The sequence below is a fragment of the Phoca vitulina genome, unplaced genomic scaffold (genome assembly GCF_004348235.1).
Source record: "Phoca vitulina isolate PV1807 unplaced genomic scaffold, GSC_HSeal_1.0 scaffold1, whole genome shotgun sequence".
NCBI lineage: Eukaryota > Metazoa > Chordata > Mammalia > Carnivora > Phocidae > Phoca > Phoca vitulina.
The window spans coordinates 35720978-35747178 of record NW_022589704.1 but is presented as its reverse complement, the minus strand read 5'-3'; the positions used below and the strand labels follow the sequence as shown (position 1 = coordinate 35747178).

At 39.2% G+C, this 26201-nt stretch overlaps 1 protein-coding gene across 7 annotated transcripts in view; it reads right to left on the bottom strand.

Moving 5' to 3' along the window:
* SATB2 (SATB homeobox 2) overlaps positions 1 to 26201 on the bottom strand; it is a 192993-nt gene that overhangs the window by 27694 nt on the left and 139098 nt on the right. For all 7 annotated transcript variants that reach the window (XM_032405335.1, XM_032405346.1, XM_032405319.1 and 4 more), the window contains 2 exons: positions 25784 to 25939; positions 10737 to 10934 (listed from right to left, as the gene is read on the bottom strand). In XM_032405335.1, coding sequence (XP_032261226.1) covers positions 10737 to 10934; positions 25784 to 25939 — 354 coding nt within the window. The remainder of the gene's footprint in view (positions 1 to 10736; positions 10935 to 25783; positions 25940 to 26201) is intronic.

Genomic DNA, 26201 nt, shown 5'->3' with positions numbered 1-26201 from the left:
GTTCATACTAATAGAGCTCAGATACCATTATTTCTTCTCAGGTGCAATCACTTTCTCATGTAAACCTCAAATAATCCTAAAGATTTGGGGTTATCACTGTTTCCAGAAAACTTAAGTGGCCTCTGCAAGACCCCAGAGCTCCAAGTCCGGTGCTGGCCCTGGAATTCACCCCAGACCTTCTGAAGACCCAATGCCCCCTCCTCTTTGTCCACACTCTTGAAGCTCCTGGCAGAGCTATCCTTTCAATTGACTTGAATAAGCAACATGACAATTTGTATCACTTATGTTTAAGAAAGGAAGAAAAGGAGGTTAAAAGAGATCTTTCATTTGGATATTTTACTTTCTATCAAAATATTTTTTAACTAGGCAGTTCAAAATCTTATAAAAATGGCTGCATTAGTATGTACCTGTGGGTCAAGTTTGTCAGTTCCATCTGCTTCCCAGCATGAAGCTTCTTACCTCTTTAAGAAGGCAACTGGGACTGGGCTTTCCAAGCCACCCACATACGCTGTTTCAGCTGCAACCAACTCCCAGATTTACGAACTTGTTTGAGGGACTAGGCCCAAATCAAAGTATGTGAAATTAGCACCCTTGCTCTGACCAGTCAAATGATGAGAATTTTATCCATTTTATCCCTCTCTGTAGATGTTCCTACCTGTTTCCTCCGTGAAAATGATGAATACGTTTCAAACCAACAATTATGTATGAATGACAAATACTCTGGGATAAAATTTAAGGAGAAAATGTGAAGCAGGCTTCCATGGCCCTAGAACAGCATGTGTTTTTCTGTCACAATAGCTCACTGTTAAGAGACACCTCACCCTCCGAGGACCACAGCTTTATCAACACATGCCCAGTGAGCCAGGTGGGTTCACTGAAAGACTTGGTTCGAATACAACAATGAATTAGCCTACACCCCACTGCTAAGTAATAGGGTTGCTACTTGGAGAAGTACCCCGGGGGGAGAGAATGGACATGACCGGGGCAAAAAAACGAGTGCCTGTCTGTGTGGTCAGGGAGAAAGTAAGGTGGAGTGGACATATTTATCATCCATTTGTGTTTTACCAAAACCACATTTTAATATGCCATTCAATCAGTAATTTACATAAGTAATTCTTTCTAGAACTATGTACATCACTCCAGACTCTAGACGATATTCAGAAAGTCTGTTTGTTTTGATACTTTCAAAAAGCCATTTTTTAAAGGTAATATCATCTCTCTGGGAAGCTCAACATGTTTTAAAGATATTATCCAGTATATTCGGGAAACAGCTTGAAAAATCAGAGATGGCACCCAAGCATCAGAGAAAGAAACAGAAACTATGGATTCCACTAAATCATAGTCTGAATTCTAGATTAAGGTAAGGTAGCCAGAGGGAAAATGAAATCTGTTTTAAAAAACACAATTCTGAGTGAAGGAGAAAACTGCTCAATATATGTGCAAAATGTATTATGTTTTATTCACTGTTGTACATGTGCTGCCTAGAATTAATACCTGGCATGCTGAAGGTGCTAAACAAATAATTGTTAAATAAGTAAGTAAAAGTATGAGAATAAAAATAGCCAGCCTTCTCAATCATGTCTGTAACTTGAGGCCTGAAAACAGTTTTATCAATCAATTTTAATCATCTTTACCAAAAGCCAGACTTGACTAGATATCTATACAAGTATAAAGGAATGTATTTTCCTTCTCACAGAGGAAGTGTAGCGAGGCCCTTGATTAGAACAATGACACATCAATATCCACAAATGCCTTAATATTAGCTTAAGTTTATTGTTGTTTTTTTGGGGGGGAGGGGTGCATTCTAATGCACTATCTTAGTCTATTTATTTTGTCTCCTTTTTCAATTTGCTCCACACTGCTCATATTTGACCAGTTTGCCCCTTCACGAAATTAGCCATTGCCCCCTGTTCTTTCAGATTAAAAAATATATATATATTTCAGATTATTGAAAAGAAAAAAAGGGGGGGTAGGAAGGAAAAGAGGAGGGAGGAAAAAATAGCTACAATGAGTTGGTTAGTAGAGTAGCAAGAACATCCCCTAACAAATTCCATAGCAATATTTTTAAGACAACTAAGCTTCATGTTCAAAAGTACTATCTTTAGTCTTATTTTCCTATCGGAACATCAAGAAAAGGCCAAGGTGCTAAAGGTTTTGTCTTATACCTGGTTTCACTTAGTATCAGCAGAAGGAAAAAGACTGACAATGTGTACAAGGAGAATCCTCCTGTCCTCAAAACTTGAACAAACGGACACAAAGGAAGATAATTTACATTAGTGGTTTCTGAACACTGGGTATTGCAGACACTTGTATCAATGAGGAGCATTTGTACCAACAGAAATGACACAGCTAATCCCTTCTCTTCGCCTTACCTATTGAGCAGTGTTAGGCCAAGTGCCTTCTATTCAGTGTTAGGACCTAAAAGAAATGAGCAGTGTGTCAGTAACCGACAGCATGAGCTGAAGGGACTGTGCCGCCTCTTGAAAATGCAAAATATCAAAATTAGGCTATTATTTAAAGAAACATAGCAATTACAGAAGAGCAAGCTGCTGAAGAAATCAAGGTTCTCTATGTTCCCACAGGGCAGGAAAAGACTGGAAGAAGTGGAACCCAGTTCATGTCCAACCAAGGGCTAACCCTGAACGGTTAATTTGGAAGGTGGTGTGTTATTAAAGTTCGGCCACTCATAGGGAGAGCTCTGCTTGGCAAAAACACTAGGACAACCCTATGAGGAATGAGAAGCAATAAGCTAATTCCAATTATTAAAATTGTAAGCCTAGTAAATTGTTGAACCCACTTTAAAGAAATAAATAGGCAGACCCACATTACTATAAAATTTTAAGTTTAATTTCTATCAGTATCTATAGCACAGTGCCTGAATACATGGAAGGAAGGACATGATAAATGTAAGAAAAACTGCAATAAAATAAAAAGGCATAATACTTTGGATATATAGAGAGCTTAAAATCAATCTTAGGCATTTGTTTCCTACTCCTTATATGTCTATAGCATTTCACATTTAAAAAGTCATATAAATCTCCTTTGATATGAGAATTTTATATGAGACCTGTTAATCATCCCTGCAACCATCTACCCTGATAAATGCAGGGTTATAGGAGCCATGATCTACTAAAAGGCTCTAACTTTCTGGCCCAAGGGCAGCCCATTCACAAGTTACCTGCAGATGGTCTATAGCCAGTATTAACTTTCTACTTCCCATTCTTCTTGAGTTTATTCTAACATTCTCCCCAACGGAGTTCTTCTTTTAAAATGCAGTGCCTTCTAAATTAAGCATTCACATGACTGACTGGAAATTAAATTTCAAGACAGTTTGCCTTCATGAGGATGAGGTGGACCAGTCAATTATCCTGTTATAAAAATTTAAAGTAGTAGTAAATACAGAGTGGGAAAAAGAAGCTGGATTTGATAAAGGCATAGAAAAAAGTCATGAAGTAGAGCAGAGGTCATAGGCCAGTCAAGGTTTTGAGGGGGAAGGATTATAATTCAAAGAAACTACGAGTAGTAAACAGAAGTTATATGATAGACAAAGATATAAATGATAAATTAGATGATGATGGGAAGAAAAGCTTGCTAACAGAAGGATTCTGACGTGGGGAAGAGGTATGTTACATCAAGGTTAGCAAAGGAGAGGATGAACCCATGAATTTCCATGAATGCTGAATTCCCAGTTCCAGGTTTAGAGAAACCTAACCATATTCATAGTCCCACATCCGAATTTTCAGGAAGTTCAATCACTCTCCATTTCCCTTAACATAGCTCTAATAGTTAAGCTGGAATTCCTGCCTTGCAATAACAAAACAAAATAAAACAAAAAACAAAACCGCCAAAACTTTAAGAAACTTTTAAAATGTAGGCAAGCAACTTGCCTAAATCTCTAGAAAAGAACAAAGCCATAGTTAATGTCTAATCTACTAGTTTAGCTACTCTTAATGAGCTCCTTCAACTTTCTGACATCATCATTGAAAAAAACCTGTTCACTATATTTTGGAAAAAATAGTCCCAAGATGGAAATGTCCTTTCTTCTAGACTTTGAAAAAAAAAAAAAAAATGGTTGCAAATGACCTCCAAACGTCTTTATTCCTGAATGACAAATTGAAAACTTTGAACATGGTGAAAAGCTGACTGATAACATTAGAAATGAAGACTGTTCTTCAAGTTGAATAAATACACGCAGGATGACCTAATGTTAATATGAAAAAAGCTAGTGTGGCTCCTCATGGATGGTCAGGGACTCTCAAAGTTTTCCCAAGTGAGGACTTACTTATAAACCAGCTGCTGCAATATGTTATTAAAAATGAAGTGTTCATTTGCATCTCTCCTCAGGACTAGAATAGGGTTTCAACACTCTAGAGTGACCTTAGACAGCACACTTTGAATAGGAGCTTGTAATGAGCCCAAGAGGGGAGAAATTCCAGTAACCTGGTTAGAGATTTGCAAACATCCCTAATTGATTAATTAGCCTATTTATTTTCTTAGAAGTTGTTCTTTTGGAAGCAAATTCAGAAAGCAAGATATGGCCCCTATAGACGGAGTAGAAAGGCGTGATTGATATTCGCACAGCTTAAAGATAGGTTTCAAGTATGCTTAAACATTAGCAGTGAGTCACATTTTAAAGCTATCTCAAAAAAAGCTTAATGAAAAGTGGCAAGTTCAGTCACATCAGTTCTCTGACATCACACCAGTAAGTTATAGGTTTCACTGCGCTAAGTATCCTGTAAAGAAGAAAGCTCACAAAACTAAATCTATTCAGTAGAATGATTACAAATTAAATGACGTGCATAAACAGCTTTGCATAGCACCAGACAGCTAATAGTAAGTGTTCAGGGAATGCTAGCTGCTCGTGGGCAGTTCTTTCCAGCACACAGATAAAAATCAGACTCTAGAGATACACAGATGTGCATTTAAGGTCTCACTTGGAGCAGGTTACTTCTCTAGGCTTCAGTTTTTCACATGTGAGAATATATAAAAAACCACCCTCCTATTTGGTTTTTCATAGGGTTTAAAGAAGATAAGACATATAAAAATCTCACATTTTGAGAGCCTCGTACCCAAAAAGGCTAACTGCTGCCAAGGAAGAAGACCAACAAGACCATCACCAACACCATCATCATCCTCATTGTTATTATTATTCCCAAATTTTATATAGGAAAAACAGAATCAGCCTCATATGTACTTATAATTTTTTTTTTTTTTTTAAATCTTACGCTGCTAGGCAGTTAATGGTATTTCTACTCCAGAGTGTCTCTACTTCAGCATTATTAACATTGTTGACAGGTCATTTTTTTTAGGGGGCTGTCTTGTGCACTGCAGCCTATATGGTAGCATTCCTGGCCCTCACCCAGCAGATACCAGTAGCATCTCCAAGTTATAATAACTGAAAATGTCTCCAGACACTGCCAAATTTCCCATGAAGGGCAAAGTCACCCCTGGTTGAGAACCACTGGTTGATACCAATGACAAGGAATTGTTGGCTTTGAAAATGCTGAGATTCCCTGGAGTGGGCAGCGATCCAGACGAGCAGAGGTACAATGCTGGTGTCAGCTGTCACCCACCAGGTCTCACATTCTTACTCAGTGTACGGTATGGAATTTTAAAACAAGTACTTGTCAGGAAACCACACAGCAGCAAGCTCAGAATTCCTGAACTTACAAAATAAGCCATGGAAACACTGTGGTGGAAATATAATAAAGCAATAAAGCACAAACGACACAGACAGGAACAATTTGGCAAATGCTCCCCAATCAACCCCACTCAGTGACCTAGTCATAGCATGAGCAATGTCCTTTCTTCTCTCTGCATTAAAAGGGGAGTGTGTTCAGAGGAAAGACTGGACGCCAGACATGCCTGTGTTTTCATTCAGCGGCGATTCTGGCTTCAAGCAAGGCTCAATGTCTCTGCTCCAGTCTTTCCAACTGTAAAATGGAGTTGGTAATAATGAATACCCTGAGTTAACTAGTTTTGATTTTAAGTTGAGGATATCCATTCACTATAGGGCCTCAGGTCGTAATAACCACTAGGGGGGAAAATCACTATGACCATGAGAAATAATTTTGTCTCTGACCTTCTGGCATGAAAAAGTGGAATTTATTTCATCTTTTTCATGGAATGTTTTAGTTTCCCATGTCATCTCACCTATGTTGGCCTTCTTTGTGCTATCTATACAAGGACTAAAAACATTATGTACATCAGTATTTATTTTTTCATTATCAACCTTGGAAGGAAACTTTTTAGGCATTTTCCCCCCTAATCATCTCCCTTGCTTCATTAAATTTTAATACCAGAGATACTGAATATCTCTTCATGTACCGTGTCCCTTTGAAAGGCCACAAACCATTGTAAAGTGAGACGTTTATGCTCCCCAAGAATCCATTTTCACTCCCTAAGGCAATATTACCCCCACTGAGGGCCATGGTAAAGATGGATCTAGTTTATAATATGTTCAGAGCCTGGAAAGTCACCTTCTATACAGCAGGGATTTTTTTTTTTTTTAAGTAATCTCTACACCCACTGTGGGGCTCGAACTCATGACCCTGAGATCAAGAGTCACATGCTCCAGACTGAGCCAGCCAGGTGTGCCTACACAGCAGGGATTTCGATGAGAGTTTCTAAAGAGACTTAGAATACTGGAAAGAAAACTGGAGAGAGCAGGTAACTCAATATGACATCAAAGTCGGGCCTCACCTGGAGAGGTCTCGATTATTCCTAAGGAGGAAACACCTCACTCTTCCCGGACCACAGTGTCTTAGGGCTGATAGCACCTCTCAGTGGCCCCAAGCCTAAATTTGTCTCAACTATAACCTAGCTTCATCTCTGAAGGGACAGTCCATCAAACATGCATCTCTCAGTAAGCATGTAAAAGATGCTGTTACGTATTAGAATTATAAAAATAAATGGCACATAATGGCGACCATGGAAGAAATCAGAACCATGGGCAAAGGCATCTTCGGGTGTAGAGCTGGAGTCACGGGGCCAGGCAGCCCTTGAGGGGAAGAACAACACAACAAGGTCTAAATGAATGAAATGGACAGGATGTGTGTGCACATCTACAGGGTGGGCAATGGGGATCTTGCAGCAGGATGGTAAATACTGAGTATCAGCTCCAGCCATGTGGACGAGGGGGTCATATCTGATTTTCTGCATTGTTACACAAAATTGGGATTTGATGTCAGATCTCCTCATTTTGAAGGGTGGGCTTTAATTTTTAAAATCCTTTGTGGCTTGGGGCGCCTAGGTAGCTCAGTCGGTTAAGCGACTGCCTTTGGCTCAGGTCATGATCTCAGGTTCCTGGGATCCAGCCCCGCATCGGGCTCCCTGCTCGGCGGGAAGCCTGCTTCTCCCTCTCCCACTCCCCCTGCTTGTGTTCCCTCTCTCGCTGTCTCTCTCTCTGTCAAATAAATAAATAAAATCTTAAAAAAAAAAAAAATAAAACCCTTTGTGGCTTAAAAAAAAGAAACACAACTGCAGGCAATGTAACACTATCAATATGTAAACTATTTGCAAACAAATGGCAGGAAAAATTTCCTCTCTTCCTTAAGGAAAGAGGCTCAGATTCTAAGGGACTTCTCACATCACAGAAAACACTGAATGGGGCAGGGGTGCTGTGATGCTCCTTCCTTTATCTAGTACATCAGTGGGGGCCTAATTCGACAGACTAATCTGGTGCATAGTTATGCACAACAGTTCATATCTTTACCATATAAGAAAAACTGAGGAATAGTATACCCTAACTACTTAAAGAAATTTAAATGGCACCCTTCCATAACCACAAATGGAGTGGACTTCTGCATGATTTACAATATGCTACATATATCAGAAGCTCTTCATAATCACTGATTTCAACTCTACTTAACAACTTGATAATGGTGCATTTTCTGCCTAACTAGACAAAATGTAATAACACCAAACTAGTATTACCCTACATAAAATTCCTACAACATGTAAATAATTGCATCTTCCTAAAATTTTAGCCGATATAAGGGCACAAATGAATCCTAACCCGGAGTCCAGTGACTTAACTTTCGCACAATTATAGACATTTTTTAGTAGTTTGGGATCTTTTATTAAAATACAGTCCTCCCCAAGTCACAGAGGCTGTGCCAACGGTAGTCTCCAATCTCAAGAGTTCTGCCAGCTAGTTCCATTTATTTTTCTTCCCTTTTCATATCATGACTATACTATAAAATTAACCCAAAGTTTTGTATTTTGCTGACAAACAAATGCAGCATTTCAAAGCAGTGTCACTGAGAAACTGGCACAATGTAAAAAAAAAAAAGTAACATATTGAAGAATTTCACAGTATTTATGGGATCAAGGTCAATGGCTAAGGCAAAGTCAATGTAGAGAAAATTACCTTATTTGTAAACTCTTTGGCTAAGATCTGAGTGATAGGAATAACCTTTTATAAAATAAGTGAATTCTCTTAGTGATATCAGAAGCTAATGTTAATAGCCACGAAGTGCTTAAAACTGAAAAAGGAAAATTACAGGCTGACTCTTTCTTAGCCATTAAATATTGTTAGCACACTCCACTTCTGACATACTAACATAAAAGATAATAAAACCCATAAATCAATTGCTGGTCTGCTTCTATGATTTACTTTACTCAAACTGGTCAGTTAGAATATTATATATTGAATATCCTCTTAGCTACCTAAACATAGGAACCTCATAGAGACAAGAACTTCTGGACGAAGAATGGAGAAAGAAATGTATAGGAACCATCATCTAAATGAAGGGAAGTCCTTAATTATAATGGTTTTAGTATTTTATCTCAAACTTCTCTACATTTCCAACTTTGTCATCATCTTGTGATAAAAACTGGATGCTCTAAATGTCTACAATAAATCAGTTTTTCACTCCCATTCTATTTCCACTTCAGCTAGGCTGAACTAAAATGGACCGTGAATGAAAAGTCCATACAAAGTTGGTGGTTCCCTGAAGCTAGTTCTCGGCCTGTGTTGCTTCAACACAGAAGTTTTGACTATTTCACATCAAAACAAGAAAAATAAGGGTGACAGCGAATTTTTCATATGCCTGAGTTTATATAGTTTGTAAGATCTTTTGTCTGAGGCTATCCTTTTCATTAATTTGTTGATATTAAAGAGTATTTTGTTTTATGAAATGATATGGATAATAAATTGGAGCTTCCCTTGAATTTTTCAAATCAATGTATTCTCCAAAAGAAAAGGTCGATACACCTGTATTAGCTCCCTCTTTAATTTCTACTAAATCTCAAAATCTGAAAAACACTGCTCTTAGCATGTTTGTCTAATTATCTGTAGGTGTTTGGATGAGGCCCCAGCCAGGAAAGGACAGGAGATGAAAGGGGGAAGGTGGGTCATGAAGGGTAAGCCCTGGGGCTCACGTCCGGGGAAGGGGTTGTCCCTACCACGAGTCCAGGCCCAGGACAGGGGGCTCCACCACTTAGCTGTACACTCTTATCACCCACCTGCTCTGAGTTCACTGTGACTATATTAAGAGACTGCTTCTAGCTGTATGAATTCATCAGTCTAATCATTTGGGCAATTCACTCTGTGACTTTGGAAACTGACCAATGACAGCATGAAGGCACTGACTGAGATGTCAGTATTTGGACGATAAGTGATATAATGGACCCGTTGACTTCTGGCTTCTCCCCCAGGCATGTGGGATGAGATCGAGGTGAAAGGAGACGAGGAAACCTCAGGGTAGAACATTTTGCCAAGTCCTTCACCACCGTCTCCTTTGATATCTTGATCAAGAAATGCACCCCACCCTTCCTTCATTCTAATCTTCCTTCCATTCTTCATCCACATGCACACATGCACGCATTCCTGTTTCCTTCTTGCTACACAAAAGGAGGGTCAGACAGAAGCCCTGCAAGGTCCTCTTTGGTGGGAGTTGGGACTGCTGGTATTGGACAGTAGGACAAATCTCAAAACCTATCCAAAAATTTATGGGCAAACTCTAAGGGGTCAAAATTTGGGGTATTAGCGTAGTTAATATTTCTTCCTGAAGATCACTGATTTTAGACTGCTGCAAGACTCAGGAGCTAAACTCAATTGTTTTTAGAAAGAAATATTATTTCTCTCAATGAGAGCAAATACTAACCAAATAAAACATGCAACGTAAATGAACACAGATTTCTAAAAGAGAGGAAACCAAAAACAGCAAAAACTCATCTTAAAATTCTAAGAATCTATCATAATTTCTCTCAAAGTCCAGTTGAGTTCAATGGTATTCTCTAGCTCATGTGAATATTTCTTTTCCTCAGCCTAGTCAAACTTTCCTTGAGAGATTTTTAGATTAATTTATTAGCTACTTCAGAGTTTTTTCTTTAGAAAATGGTGGAAACTATGAACTGTGTTTTCTGACTGGGAGGTTTAATTCTCCACAAGTGTTCTGGCTTCACAGTCCCACAAGTAAAACACACTCAGGAAAGCAGCTGCCTTTGGATTCGACTTCTCACTCATTTTTCTCCATGTATGAGCATGTGCACGTGTGTGCACACACGCACATACACATACACACATACGCTGTACCCACTATGAGAACAGGGGCCTCTGTCCTTGGAGACATTCAACAGACTAATCTGGTGCATAGTTATGCACAACGGTTCATATCTTTACCATATGAGAAAAACCTTTCAATGGGAGGCGGTGTGGTGTCCCCCTTTGACCCTGACAGTTGCTGGCACCAAGCGCCCTGCCCAGGTTAGGGGAAGAAGGGGATGCTGACCTGCACTGGCTCAGGGGGAAGCTGGACCACATGCTGCATGCGCTCACTGTGGTGATGTCTCGACTCTTCCTCATAGATCACATCCCTCTCATGCTGGGGAAGGTTCAGGAAGCGACGGATGGTACAGAGGTTCTCCCAGAGGGTGCGGTTCTCTGGGCTGGGGTTCTCCTTCCAGCGGAGCAGTTCGCACAACCAGCCCTAGAGAGAGAGAGAGAAGGCCACCTGGGTTAATCTGTAGGGTGCAGAGCAGCAGAGGATGGCTGGACTGCAGTCCAGTGCCATCCCAGTGCAGCATATTTTTCCTGTCAAAATTGTTCCTACCCACCCAGGAAGATACTGCAACAGCTAACAACTTTGAAAAACCAACCAATGACCACAGAGGTGGTTACACCAATAGCCAAGAGTCTTCATGCTTGTTAATCACCTTATCACTTTTCCTATTGAATATATTCTGGATGAATTTACAGGTCCTTTGTAAAAGATACTCAAGCAAGGTGACAGTTATCTAATTCTCTGAAAAGAAAGTAATTCATGTTGCTCAGCTACAATTTTTTAAAAATTACCCAGTTGGATAGTTTCCATCCTAAGAGTGAAAATGAACAAATATGTATTGCAACATAGTAAATTCTAAGGAACAAAACATGTCCGAGTGTAAACAGCACTGAACTCTCTAGAAAGGAAATAGTCTTAGAATTATCAGTAACTCCACAAAATAAAAACCACCACCTTAGCTAGAATGAAAAAGTTGTATATTTGCTCCATCTCTGAATGCCTTGGGCTCTAGGCCCTCTTAACCATCCCCTTCCCGCCACAGCCACACCTGCAGGAAGGTAGGCAGTTGGCCGGGTCACACCTGCAAATGTGTCTCCCAATTCTGGCATCCGGATGTTCTCGCCCTTGAAACTGCACGAGAAAGAAAATGTAATGCAAATAATGATGGATTATATGAAAATAATACAGAGGATGCTGTCAACATCGCTCACTGACTCATGTCAAAATATTTTACCCAGTAGCTTTCTAACCCATCACTTCCAAGCTACATCACTAATTTTAAAAACAAGAACTGTCCCACATCACGCCTCTTGCAAAAGAGTAAGAATTTTTCTAAAAAGGTGCAGAAATAAACACAAATAACTTTGAAAAAATTAAATCCCAAATCTCAACGAATTTTATATCATAACTTGTAAGCCAATGAAAGTTCCTGACATGCATCATAAAAACCCCATATAATATCATAAGCCGTTGTTTGTCTAACTCTCCACTGTGTCTTCTGCCTTTACCCAAAAAAAGAGGCAAGATTTGATTATCTCCGCTGCATCAGCCAAGACAGCAACACCAGCTGTTCTCATTGTGCAGCCTCTTCCTCGCGGCCTCCATGTTAATAACCTGATCATTCCATTTTCTCCTTCAACTGCCGGCTGCAGCACCGCGAAGAGACAAAAACCCAGGCCCATCTGCAGCAGCTGTAGGCACTGAACTGTGAAGCCACTGGGGATTTATAAACTAATCTGTAACACAACACTGCCTTGTTTTTACAAGTGAGAGGCCACATTTGCGCAGACCTGATCTTTTCTTGCAATAAACTGGGAGCTGGGGAGAGTTAGAGGGTTAGGAAGAATGAAAACAAGATATCGAATAATTTGCTTGGAAATGTTTTTCCAAGTATTTTCATAGAGTTTTTTTTCAAGTCAATTGCGAGGTAAATGCTGATTTTCAAGGTGCAACATATATGAAAATTGAAGACAATTACATTTTTTAGCCCTATCAGAAAATAAATTATATTAAAAAAAAATCTCCTAGTCCCAACGTGTTTCCTCAAGGGTTTCTTTGTACAAAGGAAAGAATTCTTGAAATGGAAAATAAACCATCTGTGGAAAAATAAGCTCCTCTTTCTCTGTCTTTGCACAGATCTGAGTAAGTCTCCAACTGAACTCTTTCCAATGTTTCAAACAGGTATGTTTAACATCTCCCAGGGGAAGCTATAGCATAGAGACCAATCATTTAACAGAAAATAAAAACAAAAACCTACATCTGTTAAAAGACGAAGTTCTGAGATACCCAGACCTTCAGGAGGACAGCACCTGCTGTTCCGCTTGAGGAGTGAACTGCATTGTGGGAAGCTGCAGCTTGAAAGGGGACAGGTGACAGCTGAGTGGTATCTCCACTTACGAGATGCGGAATGTCTCGCACAACATTCATGGCTGCATTTGATTTATATGCGCTATTATAATCTGCACTCATTACAATCACTTAGGACAAACTACAGGCCTCGTTATGGACTGTGTGCTGTCTGCCATCAGTCTTTAAGAAGTGTGGTGCTCAATTTGCCCACTGACATGCAAGGTCCTGACCTTGAAGCTATTAGGGAGCAGATTAGACACAAGTGTGATCATGTGTGCAGACATAAGCAAACCAAATTAATTTCTGGCACAGGGAGGTAGCCAACAAGACCCTGTTCTTCGGGCACCAGAGAACTTCCTCAAATCCCTGATGGTGCTGAGCTAATAGCATGTTTAAGGGAACCCGGTTTTGAAGATAAAGCACATTCATGGTATTTAGAGGGTTATTAATCTAGTTTCCCCACAAAGTGTTTGCTTGGCTGATCAGATTAAGGGATGGAGCCTTCAACAGTGCACCCCCACCACAGCAGGCCCCAAGAAATCTGTGATACTTCACAGCCTTGGACATATTGCACCATGTGTACCCAGCTGCTTCAATAATTAGCTTATGAATGTATCAGCTGGTTCTGTGATTTTTATAAATAATAACTAACCTACAGAGCAGAAAGATTGTCAAGAGCCTTTCAGTAGCACAAAATTACAAGGTGCTCCTAACTCTAACTTGCTCTTCCACTAAAGGCCGATATTCCCTACGAGTGGCACTCCCGTGATGCCATTTCTAAACATTTATTTTGCATCGGAAATGGAGATGTATGTTTGTCTGTTTTCTTCATGGCGGCCATAATTTACATTCCTTTTGCTCTGACTTACGGCTCGTTTCACGTATCTGAATGCTTACCTTCCGGAAATCTATTCTTCCACCCCACTTCCCGCCTCACCCTCCATCTTTTTGTTCACATGATCCTTCCACCAGCCCATGTGGGATGCTTATCTCTGTTTTCTCAATGGGGTCTCTTATTAGCTTGTTTGGTGGCTAATGAAGGTGTGAGAAAGTGCCATGCTGCTGCATGAACACACACGTATGTAACTGTGAGCGAACCCACCACAGAAGAGATAAAGAGTCCCCACAATGGGATTTTTTTCATTTATATAATTTTTGCATGCCGTCCAAGAAAGTTTTGCAGTATCAGGAAAAAAAAAGTGTAAATGTCAAATAAAACAGTGACAGATGACAGTATTCTCTATTGAATAGCACTGTTTCTGTCGTGCATGTTCAATGGGAACTCATGAATTATTAATAAACAAATCTCCTTTTTCTGTTAAAAATCTCAAGTAGGTTTTTTGTTGTTGTTCCCTGTGTGTTATGTGGAGAATTCCAGGAGAATTATTTTTGTTTCAGAAATGCTGATACAGAAGTTTATCTGATTTCCAGCCTTGGTCAGCTCTGTGAGCAGGTACCATGAACTGTGGGGTGCATACCTCTCTGTGATTTCTCTTTTAGGCTGGCTGTAAGTTTCGACCAAAGGTTAGCTGAATATTCATATAGTCAGTGTAGCCCTTCTAGTATGGTAAAACTGAGGCTAAGTGAATTATAGCTAGGAAGCTCAGAGTATTCAAGTTGGAGCCCTGACATTAAGTGACTGGGTTACCTTTGCGCAAGTGGCTACCCTCTTTCTTACAGCTTCTGGGATATAACTGTAAAAGGAGGAGTTTACAAAAGATGGTCTCTAACTTCCCTTTCCAACTCTACATTCCATGATCTGTTATCTTGTTATCTGTCAGAAATAGCAGATAATAATTAGCCATAGGGTTAAAGTACAAAGAAGAAACTACCTTGACCAAGTGATTAAGGGCAACATCACCAGTGATAACATATGCACATCAGGAAGCCTGTGGTATGAGGCACTGCAAAGAACACAACCCAGTATCTGCAGTAGTCTTGCCAAAAATGCACAACATCAGTTGAATCATGACAAACCCAAATTGAGAGATGTTCAGCAAAATAACATATCAGTATTCTTCAAATTGTCATTAAAAAGAAAAGAAGAAGAAGAAAAGAAAAAAGGAAGAAAAAGGAAAGACCTAAGAATGGTCACAGACTACAGAAAACTAAAGAGAAATAGTAACTAAATGCAGTGCAGTCTCTGGATGGGATCCTGGCAAAGAAAATGCTCATTAGTGGAAAAATTGAAATTAGAATAAACTTTTCAGTTTAGTTAAGAGCATTAAAACAATGTTAATTTCCTGGTTTTGATAACTGCACTACGGTGATGTAGGGTGCTAACATTAGAGGAAGTTAGGTGAGGGATATATGGAAACTGTACTATTTTGCAACATTTCTGTGAGTCTGAAATTTGTTAAAAATAAAAAATGTTAAAAAGTACAAAGAACACCTAAACTTACATAGCAAAATATACATGGAGTCTAAGTGTAATGATGCCAAGGAATTTAGGATTAAAACTCTTTTGCCTTCAAAAATCTGAACCCAGAGAAGGAATATGAATTTAAAGTTGCATCCTTGCAATCAATGGTTAAAAGAGTCCTTAAGCATTCAGTGCGTAAGTAAATAATATCTATAAACATCTCATTTTAGCCATCTAATCAGTCTCCTAAACAAATATGTTTCAGTCAAAAAAACAACTCTGACCACCCTTTCCAACTATGCAGGTGAGGCGACACTCACACAATCCGTGTGTTCTTGAAAAGTTGCATGTCAATCTAAATTTACAAAACAAATCATGTTGCAAATGTATTAGGACTATTTATGATTTGAAGAAATGTGCCATTATTTCTTTTTAAAAGGTCAATGATAATCCCATAGTTGATCTTTTAGTGAGTTGATAGTTTTATTAAAGATTTACCTAAATGAGATACCCCTTCGTTCCCAATTCAAAAGCATTACAAAAGGCAACAGTAAGAACCACAATTTGCTCCTGTTTTTCTTTCATGGTCTTGTCTGCCATCGGTTCCTCTATTGACTTTGTGCTCCAGCCATTGTGAATTACTCACAGACTCTGACTATGGCTGGTATCTCCATCTCCAGGCATGAAATGTGGGGTATATACCTACCCATCTGTGATTTCTCTTTAGTTTTAACCAAAGGTTGGTTGAATATTCATATGGTCAGTTTAACTGTTTTAGTATGGGAGAACCAAAGCCAAGTGAATTAAAAGTACTTGAGCACAACTAATACTGCTCATGTTACTCCCTTGGCTGGAAGGTCTCATACTCAACCTTCTATCCCCCTGTGAGAAGCTATATTCCAAAGCTCAGCTGACAATGCCTCACCTGACCTGTAAGAACTGTTTGCTCACTCCGGTATGACTCCAAAGCATTTCGCTTATACTCTTCTACAGTTTGATGATGATGATTATTCCAAGTGGGCAGGTGTGCATCCCCATCAGAACGGTCAGCTTCTTGATGAGGGTGGAGGGGAAGGCTTGGTTTCTTACTCATTTTAGCATTTTCACAGCATTGGGGTTCCTTTCACATCAAAGATGCTTAATACACGCTCATTAGATTGAACTGAAATTATCTGAGTGCATAGAAATTAGCCTACTGGAATGTTATAGTTGGAGAGGGGCCTTGCTTCTAAGAAGGAACCCTGTCAATGTTCTGAGGTTTGTTTTCCCATCTCTAATACATGAATATGATAAAAGAAAATGGGGTGATCCAATTTACATTATATATTCATGCATTGTATATAATATATAAACACAAACAGTGACAGGTCTCTCAGAACATTAATCAGTCTGTAATCTTGTATTGAGCACCCATCTACTACATGCCATGCAATGTGCTGGTATGTTACATATGTCATTTGTCTTGATTATTTTTATGACAAGGTTAGTTGAGATCATCAGCAAGGAAGTATTCTGACTATGAAACTCAGGAAGAATACCATCATAGAGAATGACATATAAAGTGGATCTAATGACATATAAAGTGGATCTTGAAGGTAAAGATGGATTTCACCAGGTGGGGAAGGGAAGTGATCAGAAGCACATTCCAAGCAGAGATAACATTATCAACAAATGCAGAGAATTAGAAAATTATCACATCCCAGAAATGTAAAGCAACTTTGTGGGGCTAACGCAGTCTAGAAACAGAGGTGGTGTCAGATTTTAAAGAATAATATGCAAAGAAATTTCATCTTAATCCTATGGGCCATGGGAGCTATAGAAGGCTTCTAAATGACATGACAAAGAATTAACTTTCTTTTTTCTTTGTTCTGCTTTCCCTTCCTTTCTCCCTCATTCCTTCCTAACAAGAAGTCCTTAGGGAAAAGACTATGATAAAGTCAAGAACACCACTTATCCTAGCCTAGATCTTTTTTTTCTTTCACAGCAAAATCAGGACCCACAGTGGCCTGGTAATAGTAGAGTACATACTTCATATGCTTCACCCAATAGGAGTTTTCATTCTAACAAAAAAATGACACATTTTGTAAACACCAAGCTATATCAATCATTTAAAAAAAACATCTGTTCTCATCATTTTAACCCTTTTCTTTGTGTGTTTGTTGTTGTTGTTATTCATACGAGAATTTTTTACAGCTTTCCCAGATTAAAAATGAATCAGGAAGGGTAATATCCCATTATTTCAGTTCTAGAAAATGTTAAAGGTTTAAAATTTTCAAGCAGACAATAACTGAGCGACATTCTCCAAACTACATACCAAAGGCTGAGAATGTCCAAATAACCAAGGAGGTCTTTCACAAAACAATAATACGACCAGTGTTTGAGTTTGGACCCCAATAGAAATGGCTTTGAATCTCATAAACTCCAAACCTTACCCTTAAGTAATAGGGGAAGGGGAAGCAAATGGGAAGACAAGGGTTCCTGTCCGTGGTACTGAAATGTCAGTGTCTACTAAGTTACTTGTTTTCCTACCCCAGGACACTGGTAATGACTCCAACTTCTCCCGGTTTTTTTTCCCTTAAAAAAATTAAGGTTTATGTTGGTGACAAATGTCCTAGTTTTTCTAATATTTCAGAACAAATACAAACCAGGATTTGCTTAGCAACAAACACAAGTTTACAGCCTAGTCTGATCTACAAAGAGATAGACAGAATAAAGAACCGTTCCTGTTAAGTAATTTGTACTTGCCTTGAAGGCAAGGCCTTGTCACAGTCATGTTGCAGTACTGTGCTGCTCAATGTGCTAACACAGAGCTGATAAGTGAATTCAATCTACAAATAGTAAGTACCCTCCACCCCCTTGGCCCCTCTAGGAACTCCAATGAATGAATAAGTCAGCAAATGAACAGTTCTTCAGGAGAATGACTCAAAGCTTCTTGCACAGAAATGTAAAAGGCCATTTACTCACCCACATCCTCAATACAGAAAATGTCAGCATATGCAACCACAAGGAAATGTTTTCTGAGTGCCTCAAAAGAAAATTCATATTATTAACCACAGACAGTCGCTTTCTAAATGGAAGCACATAAAGTCCCCAAACAAACTTTTGTAACTGTGAAGGATTTCTCTTCAGCTGGTTGAGACTCTTCTGAAGTGTGAAATGAGCCAGATAATATTCAGCTCTTGTTCCTTAGTCACCAAATTCTCTTTTCATGAATCCAATAAGTGCCTATTAAAATAAATAAACCCCCTAATGATTCAAGATAACCTAATCAAGAACACTGAAATGGATAAAAGGCTAACTGCAAGGGAGACTTGTCAAGGGCTTCGGTGACTCCCTGACGGGGAGGTCATCTAACCCTGAAAAGGGTTTGTGCTGAGCATCTGGTTACAGTTCAAGGTTAATTATTTTATACCTTGAATGTGGTAAGTAAAAATGATCGGCTTCTTTTTGTATATTTCAAAACTATACACTAAGTTCTAAACTATTGAAAAGGGGACCAATTTTCAGCTGTTTCTGGGCATGTCCCTCACATTTCTATGGATGTGTTTGTAAAGATTGAATCTGTAATTGACAGTAATGAAAATTTTATTTCAGAACAGCTCCTTAACTTCTGTTATGGAGGGCTCAAGACAAGAGTGGATTTCATAAAATCTTGTTGCCCTCCTTACTAAAGATATAAGGGATAAACATAGCTATAGAATAATGTGGAAATTTGGTATGATTTTATACAAATATGTACACAGATACATACATGCATACATGGGAAGGTGCACCTGAGAAAGCCATCCGTATTTGCCAAAAAGATGAATAAATCTCGAATCTTGTATTTCTCCACTTAAATACTAGAAAGGTATTAGCAGCAAAATGTGCTAGGCTGAACCATGAAGCAGAAACCAACCAAATATTTCCAGTTCCTGACTTCAGGTCCAAATTCTGCATACCTGTGATGTAATACGATATATTTTGCAAACTGCCTCAAGAACTTGTAAGTGCATGGGGAAAAAAAAACAGACACAGCAGAAAACTGTGAATGAGACTTTTTTTTTTTTTAAAGATCAGAGCTGAGACCAGAGTAAGGCAAGCAAACAACTAATGTGCAAAATTTCAGGAGTGTGGCTCTGAAAGTGTGTGCCTCCTTAAAATCTGCACCAGCTTGCCTCACCCTGGTCTTGGCCCTGTGAAAGGAACATGATTCAACAGTTTCTACAGCAAAGTGGTAGGAACTCTTCATAGGTACCAACATTCTCCAGCTGTTAAGAACCCTGTTATAACCCAATGTGCTCTTTGTAAGAGGGCTGGGAGAGTTTGGAGAAGTAGTTTTAATATGTCAACCTGATTTGCTTCACATGCAAGTTTCCAAAGGTGCTGTGTCATGACCTGGCAAAGTAACTATTTCTACTGCTATTTCTGCAGTAGATAAAGATGTGCTTAAAAGCTGTACAGAATCATGAGTGATGGGTAAAGGTATCTGACATTTTAAGAACTGCATATGAACTCCGTGAGTAATCTTCATGGATATCTAATTAAGGGTTCCCTTAAAAGTCATTTTAGGGCATGAAACATTAACATAATTAATTGTAGGGATAGTAAGAAGAACCCAATTTCTCACTATCAGGTTGATATAAGAACTGAGATCTTGAGGGAATTTCTGCTGATAATCTCTCACAGAATGTAATCATTAGAGACTATGCTGAGAAAAAAAGGCAGAGGATGAAGGGCTCAATTTGATGCTTAAACATCATTGTGTTGACTGCCTATTTTAGTTTAGCATTTGGGGATGCTGAGAAATCTAATTTCTTCACTACTTGGCATAGTAACTTTTTTCAAATGGTAATTGTAGTGTAAATATATTAATTTTTTTCATTTGAATTTGGTGGATAGCCCTGAAATTGTAGTAAACATGCCCCAACTGACAAAAGTAGAAACTGCTCCTTGATGGGCTGTCAATATGGTTACATTACAAAGAAACCTGCCCAGCACGAAGGGGCAGCAACTCAGGCTAGGCTGCGTGCCGCCTCATTTTAACCTGCCTTACGTGCTAAATATGAGATAGCAAAAGCGAGATCATTAGGAGTGAGACTAAGACCACTGACTCATTTTACATAGGGTATCGTATGGTTATTACCTCCTGTCACTTTTTATACCAGAGAGATGCGGCAGACAAACATCTCCTTCCAGTAGCCTGAGCTATCCCAGCTCTAATAAAGCCATTTCCATAAAGGGAACCTAATAAGAGAAATGTCAAACATCTTTCTGAGCAAAGTGGCAAAACCTTGATCTTTGTGCGGTATTTTCTAAAGACTAAGAAACTAGTAATGAGATAAAAGGTAATAGTAATATTTTATACTTCGTAAATCTACTCTCCTACATGAAAAGTTGGCCTTAAAAAAAAGAATTGTAGTTTTAACTTGTCACGTAATGATGTGTTGCACAGTATGATCTTGATTAGGACACAAACATGCATGTACACATCCATTCACACACTACACATTAGAAGGATTCTAAAATGTGAATAGTAACTATGTCTGCACTATAGAATTACAGGTGATTCATGTCTGTACCTTTATACTTTTCTTCATTTTCTACATTTTCAAAAATGAGGGTGCTATTATTTAAGTAATCATAAAATAGAGGTTATTCCTTTAAAAAAGAAATATGTACAACTAAATTGTGCCTGGGACATTTTAAAGGACACAAAAGCAAAGATTAATGTGGTAACCCCTGACCAAATGAAGGACACATTAGCGCCTATACTGAATGTGATAAAAACTGCAACAGCAAAGAGCAATAAAAGGAACAAACCAAATAATATATCTGTTATTTTTCTTTACATAAAGTTGTGTGTCTTTCCTTTATTTTTGCGTTATTTTAAAAGGACCTGCCATGAAAAGCTGCATATTTTAAATCATTCAGCCAGTTAAGCAAATTAGACCATTATAAGGAGAGATTTTATGATAGGGAAGAAAGTTCATAAAATCTGAGTTTGTAATCTACATCTAAAGTATAAGTAGCCTTCTACTTAGGAATACAATTTATTAAGTCAGTAGGAACATGGAACACTTTTTTTTTTTTTGGATAGAAATGTTTAAGTGATAAGGAAGGAATAAAGGTCAGTACACAAAATCTACTTAATCCTAATGTAATGTATGTTCATAGAACATACTGAAACCCAATCACCACGGAGAACACAGCTTCTATGGGGAAAAGGATTTCAGAATTGTGTACTAGAGGCCAGAGACTCATCTCCCCCAGCTGCAGGGGGATCATGATGATGGCTCCCTCTCTAACTTCTTTGTGCAGGAAGAATAAGGACTCTCCTATCCCTGATCCCAGTGCTAGCTGGGACTGGGAAAGTGTGTGTGGCAGGGAGGGGAACTCCAGGGTCTTTAAATCTTGGTGGGGATAAGGACATGCTCACCAGAGAGGCAACACCCCCCAGCCAGGGTTCCTGTTTATTCCCAGATGACTTCCTCTGGGGCTGGCCCTGTCATCAGCAGCATCTGAGATTTCACAACCAGGTTACTGATCTCTCCTCTTTGCAGTGTGCCAGCCTTCCTCTACTTTCCTCCTGCAGAAAGCAAGCCCCTTCACCTCCACCAAAAAAAAGAGGGAAGCAAACCCAGTGCCCTTTTAAAGTTTTTGTTCGTTTGTTGGCTTTTATTTTTTTTTAATGGGGACAAGGGAAAACAGAAATTGAAATAAGCCCCTTCCAGTCTTTCTACCTACTCTATTCTCACCCAAACAGAGTAGGAAAAGGCAGTTACGTATGTAAAGTTGGGTCTTTGGGTACACAAATAATAAAGATTTACTCTCCTTGCAAAACACACACACACAAAAACCCGAAACAAAAACCGAACACCAACTTTAGATCACCGTCAGCATTCTATGAGCTGAAGTACTGTAGACTATAAAAAGGAGAAGAGGTCAGTATATGGAGAAACAGTGAATTCATTTCTGGGGAAGGGAGCAGTAGGTGTCAAGGGAAAGAAATGTGGCTGAAGATGCTGTCACAAAGCACTCGGCCAGCCCTGGAGGGTTGCAGCGGGCCACTGCATCTCCTCTCCTCATCTTTCCACTTCCCAGATCATGTGCGATAAGCTGCAGTTGGGGAGGAAGGGGGGAGCCACCCCACAGAGTGTAAGAGCAACAGGGAGATGACAAGGAGCTCCTGCAGCCACTCAGACTGCACTCGGGGGCGTTTGTTCCCTGGTAGCCCTTTGCATGTAAGGGTCACACTGCAGTGATCAGAAAATGTCCTGTATGACTTTAAATTATGCCTTCTACTAAGGACCCCTCCTACTAAGGTCTCCTATTTCACAAAAAAACAATCACCCACTAGAGTGTATACTCTCCCATGAAGACCATCAACAATCTGAATATTCTGAAGAAAGAAAAAAAAAAGATTATCCTCAGAATTCACACACATACACATACATACACACACACACTGATCCTAAATTGAAATGAAGGAAAAGTTAAAGGTGAAATAAACCTATATGCACAAGCATAGCTTTTCCTCTTACTGTTTTCTTCCGCTTTCCCTTCTTTGGCTCCTTCTCTTTGTGGGAGAGAAAGGCAAGGGCAAACAGGAGACATTCAGAGGAAGTGGATGATAGACCGGCCATGCATAACAAAGGAGCTAGAGCTGAGCTGGACAAAGAAGCCTACAAACGCATCCTGATGTAACCCACACACTAAGAAAACACACACACACACACACACTCTAGTAATATATTGTCACCGATGAGACCACAGACAAAACTGCACAAGATTGTCACCCTTGCAACCCCTTTTCTGAAGCCCTCCTCCCATTGTGTCCCTAAGCACTTAGAGCCCTCAGGCATCATCTTGGCCCACCACCCTAATCTCTCTAAAATTTTCCTTTCTTTTTTCCTCTAACTCTCATTCAAAGCTTGCCTAACACAGTTATAGGTATTATTCTTAATAGTTGATGACAGGAATTCACACCAAAGAGTGGATGAGGTTTAATGGAGGGCTTGTTTCTATTTTAAAAGAAATGTAAAATGGAAGGGAAGGGGTTGCTATGCATATTTGAACTGGGCCTTCAAGGTTCCAAACCTACTCCAGATCACAAGAGTTCCTAATTAAAGGTTCTTCTAATTTCACCTCTAAGAGAAGAGACAGCCCTTGCTGTTCTGCCTCACTCCCAAGAACTTCTGATTCCTCCAAAGAAACAGAGAGAGGGAAGAAAGAAAATGCAGGAGAGGAAGAGAATATCTTTGTATTCTCCGTCCTCACAATCCAATAAAGAGGGTGCGGCCACTTCCCACTGCAGCTTGGAGAGGCTAAGTACTTTGGCCAAAGTTCCACTATTAGTCACACACAGAAACACACACACACACACACACAGAAACACACCTTATGGATACACGCCAAATATATATGCAAGGTACCAAATTGTACAATTAATTTCACGAAATATGCTCTTTATGAAGTAAATGCTGGTACGTACAAAAGGGAGTAAATATGTTAAATTGCCTTTGGAACTATCAGGTAAGTGCACTTTGCTGGGGGGTACCATTTTTAAAAATCTTAACACCTGATTTGCCAATCTAGTCAGCTATCTATCTACAATAAGGCTCCCCATTCATAAATGAGAATGAGGTCACTGTCCCAATGAAAAAAGGTAAAACCTTAAAGCACCTTATCCCCACAGAGGCTCAATCTCACCCTTCAACATATTAATTCCCAGAACTACATTTTCCTCCAGATTCCACAAAATCAGGGTTACTGAGTTCTTCAAGGGGGATCAAAAATTTGGTGAGCCAAGCTTATGCCAACTGGCAGATACAGCTTTCAATCAGCCACCTGAATTATTTTGGGAGGCTGGAGGCATCACCATTTCCAAAAGCCATAGTGCCAAGTCAACAGAAAGATTACAGGCAGTTTGAATCAAGCTCTCAGACTATGGGCTTCAGTTTTTCTTCAAAGCTGCTTATGAAAGAAGAACTGAGTGAAACTTTGATATTTACGTCAAGTCACAACTAAGGGGTAGGTTTGCAAAATCAATTGTGTAGCTTTTATACTCACTGCACATTTACCACATATGTCCTTTATTACACAGTGGAAAACCATTAAATGCACAGTAGTTTTGCCAAGTGGCATTATGCATTTAACAGCTTTATTCGTTTAACAGCTCCAACTCTCATTATATTTTGCCATGTGGTACATGGGATTTTATGCATTTAACAGTTTAAGAAGGCTCTATGGTGTTTTCTTTCCATGTATTTCATACTACGGTTGGACATCGTATCTTAGCAAACTGTATTTCAATGATTTCATTGATGAGCAAAGACTAAGAATAACCTGGAAAAATTACTACATTGAAATTAAAAAGGAAAATGAGTATTTCAATTCTCTTCAAAATTCCTTGATATTCTACTCCTTTCTCTTTATCAACATCTGAAAAATAACTTAAGTCAGGTTACTGCAAAACTATAGGTAAAAAAGGCTAATCCCAAAACAATATAGTCTAAATACAATATTTAGCTATCTATCATTTTAAAGATGATAATTTAATTTTCATTGAAAACCTTCCTGCTTAATAGAAATACAATATTCAGTAACTCCCTTTCTTTTCAGCACACAACAGAAGATCTGTTAAGGAGATGCTGGACCATTTTACCATTTACATATGTGGGATGAAAACATTTGTCATGCAAGGCCACAGAGGAAATCAAGCTCAGAATCAAAGGACTCTCAAAATAATGCTTTAGCTAACTTTTGTTTCCTCCACCATGCACTGGATCATTATTCATCCTAGGGATAAATAAGTAAGCACCTCAACCTAACCCATTTTAGGAGAGGGTAGTAGTTATCCCTTTAAACGAATTGAGACGGATAGTGGATCCCATCAACTGTGCTGCTTTCAGAAATAAAAAACCTAAGCATCTGCTTACCCTTTTCCCTGGAGCATTCCATTCCCCACAATCCCGGCACTGAGAAATTGTACTGGATAAGCTTCTATGTTTTTCTGTTATAAATTTTAGCACTCGTTCTGGGGACCCCCCCCAACATGTGTTTTCTCCTGGAAAAAACAACTGTATTCTACACATAAAAGAAACACCTGACATGGCAAGGTGTCTCTGGGGCTGGAGAAAAGAGGTTATTATAACAAAGTCAGCAGTTCCCCTGGTGGGAATACGAGAGGGGATGAGACAAGATTCCAACTGGGTCTCAGGAAGATGCTGTTTTGTACATGCTAAGTTTTGCTCAAATATCAAAAAAAAAAAAAAAAAGAGAAAGAAAGAAAGAAAAGGGATACATAGCAATGCTTAGAATTATGAGAGAAAGCGTTCAAGGCTGATACTTTTTAGAAAAAAAAAATCTTTAAAAGAAAAAATATGGGTTTTAACTTAGTCTCTATTTTGAACTCCAGTGGGAATAAAAGCAAACCGTAGAGCAAAAGGCAGAACATGACAGGTTCCCTAGGGATTATTATTGTTATTATTATTATTATAGGAACAGATGTATTTTTATTGGTGGGAGGAGGAGAATGGTCTAATTCCAGTCCTCGCTTTCGCTCTTTTAAAAAACCACTCACCTGACTTTTATTTGCAGCCACTTTGGCAAACAGGGCTTGAGACACCTTGGCCCTTTTCATCTCCTGTTGGATCTCGTCATAAATGGCAGCTGTGATGTTGACGTTGGCGCCGTCCACCTTAATGGGGAGGTCTGTTGTCGGTGTCGAGGTTTTGGCCTACCAAGAGACCATGAAAATAATAATTTAAAAAGTGCTGCATTCAGCCCAGCCATCTGTGCAGAAATTACTAAAGGATTTCAGTCAGCTGATGCCAAACTGCATTAGCTACAAAGGGACACTTCCTGTCCATTATTCTAATCAGGTTAATTGTGATTGGAAATAATTGCAGTGCATTCCTATAGGACATGCAGAGTCCTGTCAACCCTGTTGTTTTCCTCACAGTATCCTAGACAGTTCACAGGTAGGATGGCTCTCTGGG